This window comes from Henckelia pumila, unplaced genomic scaffold (genome assembly GCF_033568475.1).
Source record: "Henckelia pumila isolate YLH828 unplaced genomic scaffold, ASM3356847v2 CTG_461:::fragment_3, whole genome shotgun sequence".
NCBI lineage: Eukaryota > Viridiplantae > Streptophyta > Magnoliopsida > Lamiales > Gesneriaceae > Henckelia > Henckelia pumila.
In genome coordinates this window covers 4580168-4592473 of record NW_027331831.1, presented here as the reverse complement: position 1 = coordinate 4592473, position 12306 = coordinate 4580168, and the positions used below count along the sequence as shown (strand labels likewise).

The window sequence follows — 12306 nt, the reverse complement described above, 5'->3', positions numbered from 1 at the left end:
AAACCATTTAATGTTGACCTAACAATATGGATATGGATGGATATGTGGTATCATCATTTCTTCTTTTACTTTTCCCGTCTCATTTTTTAAAAAAAATAAGTGTAATGTGATATGTTTCACATGTTTTTATATGTGAGACGAGTCAACATAATCCACATATAAAAAAATTATTTTTTAAAATAAAAATTAAAAAAAATCATGAGTCGGGTTGAGTAGAGAATTCATTTCACAAAAGTTTTTGTGTTTTAAAAAACTACACTATGTATTTACTTCTATATTTTTTATTCAATAATAATATTTCGTAAATTTAAAATATAGTGACTTAATGTGATAAAATTTAATTTCATCAATAAAAATTTCAAAATATAAGATGATCACCAAAGATCATAAACCTACATTCGATATCTGAGATATATTATTACCTTATGATTATTTTAAGATTTTAGTTACAATCAAGATGACATTTTTCTCTTCAAATATTAGATAGTAAAAAATAATTACATGTAATTATATCCAAGAGTTTTGTCAGTGATCATGCATGTAAAATGTTAGTTTGAGTATAACCTAATAATTTTTTGAATAAATCTCCAAAAAAAAAATTGAATAAAAACTTTTCTTATCTTAAATGTGAGCGCGTCGCTTATAAAGTCAACGCTATGTCAACTTTAAATTAAATATCTCTCGTTCAAACTAAAAACGAATTCTCATTCTAAATCCTTGAAATTCGTAGAACACATTTCAAAATATGAATAAAAAAATATATGCGAGGACAGATCACACAGGAGGATCCTCTTCCAACCATTTGACTAAATTAAACAAGCTGATTATGAGAAATAAAATATATCTCAAAGATAAATTAAAATATAGAATCAAATATTTTGGCAGCTAAGTAAGTTAAAAAAAAATACATGTCAACCTTAATTTATAGGATTTAAATATTCATAAAACCCGAATCCATGCATTTCCAGAGGAAGGTTCATTATGGCCCTCGCCTCGTGTTCCATTATAAATGGCTAAAATATTTGGCAATTTCTCTTAGGCCCATTTGTTTCAAAAGTCAGGCCAAAAAAACATTTTTTAAGTGCTTTTCAGTTAATAAGGTATTTGGTTGACCAAAAAAGTGCTTAAATAACCACTTTTTAAAGTCAAAATTAAAGCTTTTTCAAAAGCTAAAAATTATAGCTTAAAAAATATTTTTTAAGTGCTTTTCAGTTAATAACCACTTTTTTAAGTCAAACGTGTAATCCTCCGTATACATGTAGCATGACCCTTTTTTTTATTATATGGAATTAGACAAATATTAGCTATAAATCTGAGGGGAAATCTTAACTCTGTTCTTCTGATCATGCACAAGCTAAATCAAATTAATCATGAAGTTGCAAAGCCTTTTGGCACTCTTTTTTTTTTCCTTTTCACTTGTAGTTTCTTCTGCCAAGGAACATGACCTTGATTTCCTCGAATGTCTGAAGAAGGCACACGAATCCAACGTTTACACCCCAACCAACTCCTCCTACACATCCATTCTGAGTTTTTCCATCCAAAACCTTAGATTCGACGCCCCGTCCACTCCGAAGCCTATTAGGATCTGATTCTGAGAATGGACGAAATCGCCGCGTCCTCGATTCCGTTCCCTCATAGAGCTGGTAATTTGTACAAGATCCAGCATTTGGTGTTTTGGGGAGCAGCAGAAGCAGCACGAGATTCAGAGAGGTACATAAGCTGGATAAGAAGACTCTACAAGTACACATGACTCCTTATGATTCGAAATCGCCTAGGGAGGCATATGTCAATTACAGGGATCTTGATATCGGGGCCAACAATGACAATGGAACCACTACTAGTTATCCACAAGCCAAGATTTGGGGTTCCAAGTATTTCAAGAACAATTTCGACAGATTGGTTCGAGTGAAAACGGTGGTTGATCCTGGGAATTTCTTCAAGAATGAACAAAGCATTCCTTCACTTGTGATCAGGTAGTGGAATTAAAGATTAGATTGTGGGAATTAATATTAAGAAATCAATGCTTATGGGCTCATTCTTATTAGTTTATTTTGAGCTTGTTATAAGTTATAACATAAGATATCGTTCTATTCACGATATTACTAATATATGTATAACTCATCTCATCTCACGTTATTCTCATCATATTATTTATTTATATATTAATTATTTATTTTACATCAATCAAATCATTAATTATTTATCTCCCATCAATCAAATCATTGAATTCAAATTATTATATTACCCTTTATAAATAATATAAATTTTATTTTATTTATCGTTAAAAGGACAAAATAATCATTTAACATTTTTATATAAAATTTAATCAATCAAATCAAATAAACCATAATCTATCAATCAAATCCAATACAATTTTAACTATCATTTTTTATTTATTTTTTATTACATTATACTACTTATCTATATATTACTTATACCATACCTCAAACCAAACGGTGCCTAAATATATAAATAGTGCTGCTAATTAATAAAAGATATAAATCTTCAAAGGTACCTTAGGTAGTGTTTGCAACCTCTAAAAATAATTGATTATGGAGATTCTCTTAACAAATTTGTTAAGAAAATCTCCATAATCAATTATTTTTAGAGGTTGCAAACACTATCTAAATTACATGTTTTAAGTTAACCTTAATTCAAAAGCCAGAGACAGTTTTTCAAGTTGGAAAGAAAATTGATCCAGATCGTGACAAATAAATCAAGATAACCAATAAACATTACAAAGAAAATCGACATCGTTGAAGGAAGACATGGCAAAAGAAACACGTACTGCGTACATGTGTTCTCCACTTGATCCTCTTAATTTTGCAATAATTAATCTTCAAGATTCTTCCCGCATATTTCATTCGTATGCTTTTGGGACAGATGTACGTACGTGAAAAAAGGAGTTAGTATTTTTTTAAAAAAATCAATTTCAATATATATTGAGATTAAGTAACATCAAATTAATTATTATAAAATGTATTGATCTTTTAATTTGTGTGTTAAACAATTTTTTTATATATAAAATAACAGGAAATATTCATAAAAATATTCTTTCGGTGTAAATTTTAGAGTTGATAGATTGAATATGATATTTATATTTTGACATAAAAATTACACTATGTTGAACGTAGTATGTATGCACTAAAATAACGTAATGAGTTGAAGATTACCAGATAGAGCTAGTATTTGTGATCACCTTCAATGCTACGATGCTTGTTTTTTCACAATCAATGAAGGACCTTTTGTTCTTGGAAAAGATACTATGTCTCGGAACAACGACTTTTTCATTTCATACATGATTTCCAAAATTATAAATTAAATAAACATTAATAGTTATTTCATCTGTCTCACTCATTTAGCCTACATTTTTTTTTCATGTGTCCCATATATAGTCCAACTTCAATATTTAATGTCATGATCTTGTCTATTCTTTTATCAGTTTACCTTTTATTAAATTAATATCATTAACTACTTGTACAGTTATCTTATTCTATTAAAATATTTATTAAATAAGGGTAAAATGAAAAATTTTCTATAACTTATTTTTTCAAATATTTTTTAATCTGAACACAAACTTGTCTATATCAATAAAACGGAAATATATATATATATATATGTAGGTCGATAGATGAAAGAACATTACAGAGAAAATCGATATTGTTTTCATGAAATCGAGTAGAGATCATTCCCACATATTTCATGTTTCAGAATCATGCATGCATGTAGGAGAAACAATGAGTTTTAAAACATGGTTAATTGATATTGATTATCAAGAAAATTTTCAAGATTCACTCTCATGTATATATGGCACCAACACGTACACAAAGTTAAAGAAGAAACCAAACATCTAAATCAAATAACTTACATTAATTAACTTTTTTTTTTTGCTTTTTACTTTTCGGTTCTCTATTATTATTAAAATTATTACTATTATTTCGAGAAACTACATTTATGTGAGGCGGCGGTGAAATTGCACGTTTATGAACAAATACTATTATCATGGGATATTGGGATTTACTTTATTTTATCGCTTTCTCATATTATTTGTATCTCACATTTAGTACTTATATAAGTTTGAGAGACCAAAAGAGATATAAAATGGTGGGCTCACCAACTTAAAGACTCATACCTTTCTCGGCCTTTTGGCTAAGATCAAGTGTAGTATCTGTTCTTATCAGTTTAATATCTGATACGTGGGCCAATGGCCCACACGATATTAAATTAATTTTTTTAGGGGGAAGGTCCAACAAGGTAGCTTGCTACCTGGGCCTCCGAGTGTCGTCTTTGTGTTGCACTACTACATGGGCCTGGCACACCCCTCCAATTAGAGTTTAAATTTAAACCACTTTACTTGCCAATAAAGTTTTTGGGAAAAATTTGCATCTCTCTCACGAGAGCACAAAATCATTCCACTTTATGGGTTTCTTAATAAATTACTAGCTACAGTGGCACAAAAATCATTCCACTTTATTTATGGGTTTCTTAATAAATAACTAGCTACAGTGGCACATACATATGCGTGTGTGTGTGTAAGTAATACAATACATATGCGTGTGTGTAAGTAATAAAATGTGATAGTATCAATTGTAGAAAAAAATTGCATAGATGATACGAAATCGAAAAAATTCACTATAATGAAACATAAAAATTTGACTGAGATATGGAAGAGAAAAAAGAAAAACAGTAGCAACACATCCTTGCATTGGAGAAGAAACTTACTATCTTTGCTTGATATTTTGGCTCTCAGAATTGGACGATTGAATTCTTTTCTACTTTGTGGAAAAAAGTTGTTATGGAGACATGAGAAGGTGGGAGAGTGGGAAAAAAGTTGTTATGGAGACATGGAAGGGTGGGAGAGAGAATGAAATAGGAAGATGAGGGTAAAACGTGAGAAAAGAGTTAAAGTGAGGGTAAAATGAGAAAAAAAACATGTGTCCTCTTGTCATACCAAATATGGTTATTATATACCTCTCAATTATTATAATATAGTCTAAATAATAAGATATCGTTTTCATGAAATCGAGTAGAGAACTAGAGATCATCATTCCCACATATTTCATGTTTCTGAATCATGCATGCATGCATGTAGGAGAAACAATGAGTTTTAAAACATGGTTAATATGATTGATATTGATTATCAAGACAATAATAAACTATAATTAATAAAAAAAAACATCAGTCAATCGACAACTAAAATTAATGTATCTTAAAGTTCGATCATAAGCTACACACGGCCAGACCCACTTGTTAATTGTCGAGAAAACATTGTAAAAAAGATGAACAACACGTACAAAATCCACAATTTAAAAAAATTTGATCGAAAATATAAACTCTACATTTCGATAAATAAGCATAACATCATTCTCGATTGCAAAAAAAAAACATGATATGTATATATATATATATATATAATGAATGATTGAAAAACTTTGAAGGAAAAAAAACTGAACCTAAAATTTGGTGAAATCATATATTTTGTATAGAATAAGAATGATGAATCATTAAGTAATATGAGTTGAAATTATTGTTAATCAAAATGTAAGAAACTTGTGAGAAGAAAACATTGGACAAAAAGTTATAGACCGTGTACCCAAATAATAGAACTAAAATTTAGATCAAAAATTATAAAAGGACAAAACAATTATATTAATTTGCTATTTTATTGGATTTAAAAATTATATATATATATATATATACATGGTGCCCACACTGGGGACAAGCTGGCTTCGCCAGTGAATACGTACACAAAGTTTTTTTTTTTTGATCGGTGAAACTTGTAATTTATTAATGTAGCATAATGTCATTAGTTACAAGATCAACCAACCAAAACGGAAAATTCTCATTATCCCAAATGAACGGATCTTGGGAGGGAGAAACAAAATGAGCAATAGCATTAGCAACGACATTAGCCGACCGACGTATATGAAATAACTTCACAATAGTAAAACGGCTTAAGAGAGATCTAATTTCATTAGTAATTGCCCCATTGATACTACGATCTTCCTCCAAACCGATGATTGCTTTCACCGCCAAGAGAGAATCGAAAGAAATAAAATTTGTAGTTAAACCTCTATCTTGGACCAGTGCGATACCCTCCCTGATAGCCATCAATTCTGCATAAACAACTGAAGGAGGCTTGGTAATATTCTGCCCAAAAGCAATTATAATCTTGCCTACATGATCACGAACCACTCCACCAATCGCAAACCAATTTGATTCGAAATTAACCACAACATCAACATCCATGCGCAAACAGTAAAGAGAATGAGTTGCCCACCTAACTGGAGATTCCAACTTACTGCCTATAGAAGCAGCCACCATCATCTTACATGCCTTGTGGAATTCTTTTAGTAATATCTTGCTCCAATCAATAGAAAGATGAATAACTTCACGCTGATGGCCTGAAGGGGATCGGTTAACTCATGCCCGGAAACGCAGCGGATATTTTAAAAAATATAACAAAAAAAAGTTCCGAGCACTTGTGTAGTATTCAAAATTAAACAACCATAGGGTGTTTAGAATTTTACCTATCAATCTCAAAGATTGATTTATGACTCCAACCAAGTTGATAAACAACTAGGCTCTTGAAACGATAGATACAATCTACAAGTTTCCAAGAGCACTCCTTGCTCAAAATGGATTCAACACTTCGAGCCTCCGAATTAGGTCCACGACTAGACGATCTAGATCCGCTCTAAATATGCACTAGAATATTTAGAGAATTTTGCATTGAGAATTTCCTTTTCTTTCTCCCTCAAAAATGAAAAGAAAATTTGGAGAATTTCTTTTGGTGTGTTCGGCCACTTCAAGCATAAAGTTGGAATGAAATAAATTGTATGTGTATATATTATTCATAATAATATATTAATGGTCAAAGATTAATGGATACAATTAAACATGCATGGAAAAAATCAAGACTTGCATGGAAAATTGTAAACCATCTTCCAACCCTTCAAATTCCATCACACACACACACATATATATATATATATCATATATATATATATACACACCTAGAGTTCTTTTATTGTGCCCAACTCTATATGCCCAACTCCATGCCCACCATGTACAATATGTGAGTTGACCAACACAATTGATGAGTTGACTTATCACATATTGTACATGGTGGGCATGGAGTTGGGCATATGAGTTGGGCACCATAAAAGAACTCTACACACCTATATATATATATATATACATATATAAATATATATATTTAAATGGTATTTTGAACTTATTTTAATTAAATATTAAATCTAAACCCATTTAAGTTTAATCAATTAATTAAATTCAACTTGAACTCATTCAAGTACACTAGTAATAATAATTATATAACACTATTTTATTTGAGCTCTACAAGACTCAATAGTGTTTAATTATTTGTATATTAAAATATCAACTAGTGTTAAATTAATTCAACACTTGAATTAATTAACTAAGTTCAAAATAATAGTTTAGAAAATCACCATTTTCATAAACTAATTATTTTAAGTCAACTTTTAATCTTGGAACACATTCACAAATTAAAAGTTACTTATTCCATTCATTCTCCAATTTAGAAGTCAAAATTCTAATTTATTTTACTTATAAACACCTTTATAAGTTGTTCAACACATTGAACTTATTTTAATCTCAACGGGATCTAGAAAGCTAGTACTTGTGTGACCCTCAATGGTTCACTGATACAACTAGCAGTGGGTTCACATCTCCATGTGATTCGGGATCAACAAGTCCCTTATATGAGCATACCCTATATAGCTCCATTCTTATTGATCAACACATTGATAATAAGAACGTCAGAAAACTCAAGTCTGATAGTGCCCAACCAGTCATGTAAACGTCTAGCAGCATCGCTTACATGACTCCCTAGGTATCAAATGATAGTGCCTGCAAAAACCAATCAATTATGGTTAGTGTACAGTACGGTCCCTTCAACTCATATATCCCGACCGATTCGACAACCATTGGTTTATCGAGAGTTGTCATTGAATCGATAACTATGTGTCATGCCGTAGTTGCATCGAAGGTGTAATTCAAGAAACCCCTTTCTTAATTACCACCTACTCTGATCAGAGATTTCAAGCTACGTATGCATGAGATTACATAGGATATCCATATCCGTAGGTAAGCGGTGAATCCCCGACTACAATGCATTGACTCCTATATGTTTCGTCACAACACCCAGCATTGCCACTTGATGACCCCAGATGAGTCGGTGAACAAGTCAAAGTGAAGCACTAGCATATAGAGTCTCCATGTTGTCCCGGGTCTTAAGGACTAATGGTGTACAACCATAAACTAGGACTTCTCCACTCGATAAGTGATAACCATTTGAAAAGTCTTTTAGGGAGGGTTGTTCCGTGCACTCTACAAGGAGCACCTATTTGCATGTTTGGACATCTCCATGTCCCCTACCAATGAAACATGGTACTCACATCGCAAATACTAGTCTCAAGCTCGAGCGGCCTTTATCCTTCTTTATGACGGCTGAATCGACTAGGAACAGTTTAGAATATACAGTATTTCAAATATGAGTTTCATGATAGTCATCACATGATTATCTCATATTTTTTCTACTATTTGTATATTCAAGGGCTTTATCTATGCAGCTAGCATGGGTATATTGATAAAGATTTGCCAAATTAAATAATGTGAAATATTATTAAAATAAAGATTGTCATACAAGAGTTCTCACAAGGACCATCGGCCAACACATTGGCTCGACGGACACCTACTCTAACACATGTATAATTTTGTTTCTTTCACACCATATAGCCCAGGCTCGCATTATAAAAACTTTCATTTCCGCCTTGTTCGTTGAGTTTTTCAAACAAATAAAAATATCGATAATTCCCAAACACCTTGCCTTCTTTAGAGAAGGCCAAAACATAGTTTGATTCCAGTAGTTTTTAATTCTATGGCACCAAAATAAAGCATGCTCAGTAGTTTCAGAAAACGTACCACACAAAGGACAGCCATCTCGCACAGGAACATGATGAGTAAGGAGATTGTTTGATGTTGGAATTATATTATGTTAACTCTCTACCAGAATATTCGAAATTTTGGAGGGATTGAGACTCCAAATATATTTCCACCAATGTTTTTCATGAAAAGATGATGAATGTAGTGGAGAATCATAAGCACCAATCTCCACTCTATACCCTCCTCGATCATATTTTCCTTTATAGAAGTAGTGCTTCAAATTTTAAATGAGGGTGCATCTTTGGAGGGGTGGAATGATACAATTGTTACTCTAATTCCTAAATTAAAAGATCCCATGACATTGAAAGATTTCCGACCTATTAGTTTGTGTAACGTTTGCTATAAGATCGTGGCATGTACACTTACTAATAGGCTTCGGAATGTGCTTAAAGGATCTATTAATAAGTTTCAAAGCGCGTTTATACCAGGTAGATTGATTTCTGAGAATATAATCTTGGGTTTTGAAACGCTTCATTGGATTAGAAATAGGAAAACTGTTAAGAAAAGCTATGCAACGCTCAAATTAGATATGAGTAAGGCATATGATCGAATTGAATGGGTTTTTCTTGAAAAAATAATGCTGAAAATGGGTTTCGCTCCTCTTTGGGTTGACAAAATTATGAAGTGTGTAAGAACTCTCAAATATTCATTTATGCTGAATGGTAAACTAGTTGGCAGCCTTTCTCCGGGGAGAGGTATTCGACAAAGAGATCCTCTTTCTCCCTATATATTTGTTTTGTGTGCACAAGGGTTATCTGATCTCTTTCTCAAGCGTGAAGCTACTAAAGTTTTTTCAGGGGTGAAAGTTGCTCCTTCTTGTCCATCGATATCTCATCTCTTTTTTGCAGATGATAGTCTGGTTTTCTTCAAAGTAGCATTGGAAGGATTTGCGGGTATTAAGCGTTGTCTCTCTCTATATGAAAAGGCGTCAGGAAAGCTCATTAATTTTGAGAAGTCTTCCCTCTCTTTCAGCCCAAACATAGATGCTGGTATTGCTTTTCAGATCAAAACAATGTTATCTATTCCGATTACTCAGGGACATGAGGTATATTTGGGATTGCCAACTTTTTCAGTTCGTAATAAGATACATCAATTCAGATATTTATTCGAGAGAGTGGTCAAGAGAACCCAAGGCTGGAATAGCAGAACATATTCTATGGGCGGAAAGGAGACGCTGATTAAATATGTGATACGTACACAAAGTTAAAGAAGAAACCAAACATCTAAATCAATAACTTAGATGGATCCATCATACACGATTATCCAGGCGATCTTTCTTCTCCGGCAGAAAAATCTTCAAGATTCTCCCACCATGTATATATATATATATATATTCTCATACGTTTGTGAGGCATTAATTGTCAAGGAAAAGAATTGCAGCTTACGTGAATTATCTGAAAGTAATCGAAAATCGAAGTCGAAATCAAATTATTAAAAAGAACAAAGAATATTAACTTACGCATAAAACTATCCACAACCTTTAAAGGCATGATTGATATGAAGGAATGAGATGTGAATGGAATGAATACTCCCATCTCATTGCTCATACTTATGTTTGGTATGAACATAGGAATGAGAATGATCATTCCCATGGGAATGGCCGCCCATGCCATCCATTTTGAATGAGAATGGTCATTCCCATTCTCCTTTTTTATTTTTGTAAGAAATTTTTTCTATATTTAGAGGGTGTTTGGGAGAGCTTTTAAGCTCTTAAAAACAACTTTTAAGCTGTTTTAGAGCTTAAAAGCTCTCCGGATCTGTTTGGTAAATTTTTTAAAAAACAGTTTATAAGCTGTCAAAATAAGCTGTTTTTAAAAAAGTGAGTGGGGAGGTACTTTTTTTCAAAAAGATCTTATTTTAACATTCTATCTCTCTAAAATATCCTTAAATATTTTTATAAATCTCCATCATATCCTCCACCCATTAAATATTAAATATTATTTTTTAAAAAAATTCCAAATCGCATAAATTTTTCTAAAATAAAAATATTATAACAATTTTATTTTTTAATATATGTTTATTCTAAAACTATTTTCATATATGTATAACTCGAAACATTATTTTCATATAATTATACCCTTTTTGGTAATTTCGACAATAAAAATATCTTATAATACCAAACACATCAACATCTTTAAGTTATTTAAAATAAGTTTATCCAAAAACTTTAATAGCTTATTTTTAAAATAAGTTCTAACAACTTATAAGCTCGTAAAACAGTTTTTAAGCTCTAGGAGCTTATAAGCTCTTTTTAATAAGTTTAGCCAAACACCCTCTTAGTTTATTCTTATCAATCTAACCTTATATAATAATAAAAATAATATTTAATATTATTTATATATAAAACAACAAATTATTATATAATTATTTTACTATTATATATAAATAATTATTATTACGTATATATCATTATTATTAATATGATTTATTATATATTTATCTATCGATATTATTATTTAATAAATATTAGTTTAAAAAAATTAATATTTATTATTATAATGTATTATATTATTTTATTATATAACTAATACTAATAATAATTATTATTATATTTTTAATTTTTATTATTATAATATTTATTTTTTTATTATCTTAAAAATATTATTATATTAAAAAATATTTTTATAAATATTCCGATTAATATATAAGATAAATGAAATAAAATAAAATATTTTTATAATATAATTAATTTAGTATTTAATAATAGTAATAATATTAATAATAATAAACACATTGATATGAGTAGTTATTATTTTTTTCTTTTTGGTTAAAAATATTTGATTATTAAAATAATTTCATTCTATTTTCCATTTTTTTCAATATCAATCATTGGAATGGAATAAAAGTATCATTTCATTTCCGTCATTCCATTGCAAAGTTGATTTCATTCCTTTCTTATTCCATTCTAACGTATTAATCATGCCTTAAGTACTGTATTCTCGAAGAATGAAGGCGATGGTGGAGAGAATTTTTGGACCTATCAAAAGTGGAATTTGTGCAAATTATATCGTATATCTTGAACGCGATTTCACTAGTTCTTCGGGACACGCTTTTATTATTACTACTATTATTTTTTTCTTTTTACTTTTCGGTTCTCTATTATTATTATTATTAAAATTATTATTGTTTCGAGAAACTACATTTATGTGAGGCGTCGCGGTGAAATTGCACGTTATATGAACAAATACTATTATCAAGGGATATTGGGATTTACTTTATTTTATTGCTTTCTCATATTATTTGTATCCCACATTGAGTACTTATATAATTTTGAGGGACCACAAGAGATATAAAATGGTGGGCTCATCAACTTGAAGACTC

General features: G+C 30.6%; 2 protein-coding genes and 1 non-coding gene across 3 annotated transcripts; 2 read left to right on the top strand and 1 right to left on the bottom strand.

Moving 5' to 3' along the window:
* The first annotated feature begins 1597 nt into the window (after positions 1–1597).
* Positions 1598–1977, top strand: LOC140871924 (cannabidiolic acid synthase-like). Its single transcript, XM_073274668.1, has 2 exons — positions 1598–1710; positions 1776–1977. The coding sequence occupies exons 1-2, from the start codon at positions 1598–1600 to the stop codon at positions 1975–1977; spliced, it is 315 nt and encodes a 104-aa protein (XP_073130769.1).
* A 2151-nt stretch (positions 1978–4128) lies between these two features.
* Positions 4129–4324, top strand: LOC140872396 (U2 spliceosomal RNA). Its single transcript, XR_012147816.1, has one exon. It is a non-coding gene; the product is annotated as a U2 spliceosomal RNA (small nuclear RNA).
* Positions 4325–5787: 1463 nt separating this feature from the next.
* Positions 5788–6324, bottom strand: LOC140871923 (uncharacterized). The gene has a single exon (XM_073274666.1). It carries the CDS (start codon positions 6322–6324, stop codon positions 5788–5790), a length of 537 nt encoding a protein of 178 aa, XP_073130767.1.
* Between the last annotated feature and the right edge of the window lie 5982 nt (positions 6325–12306).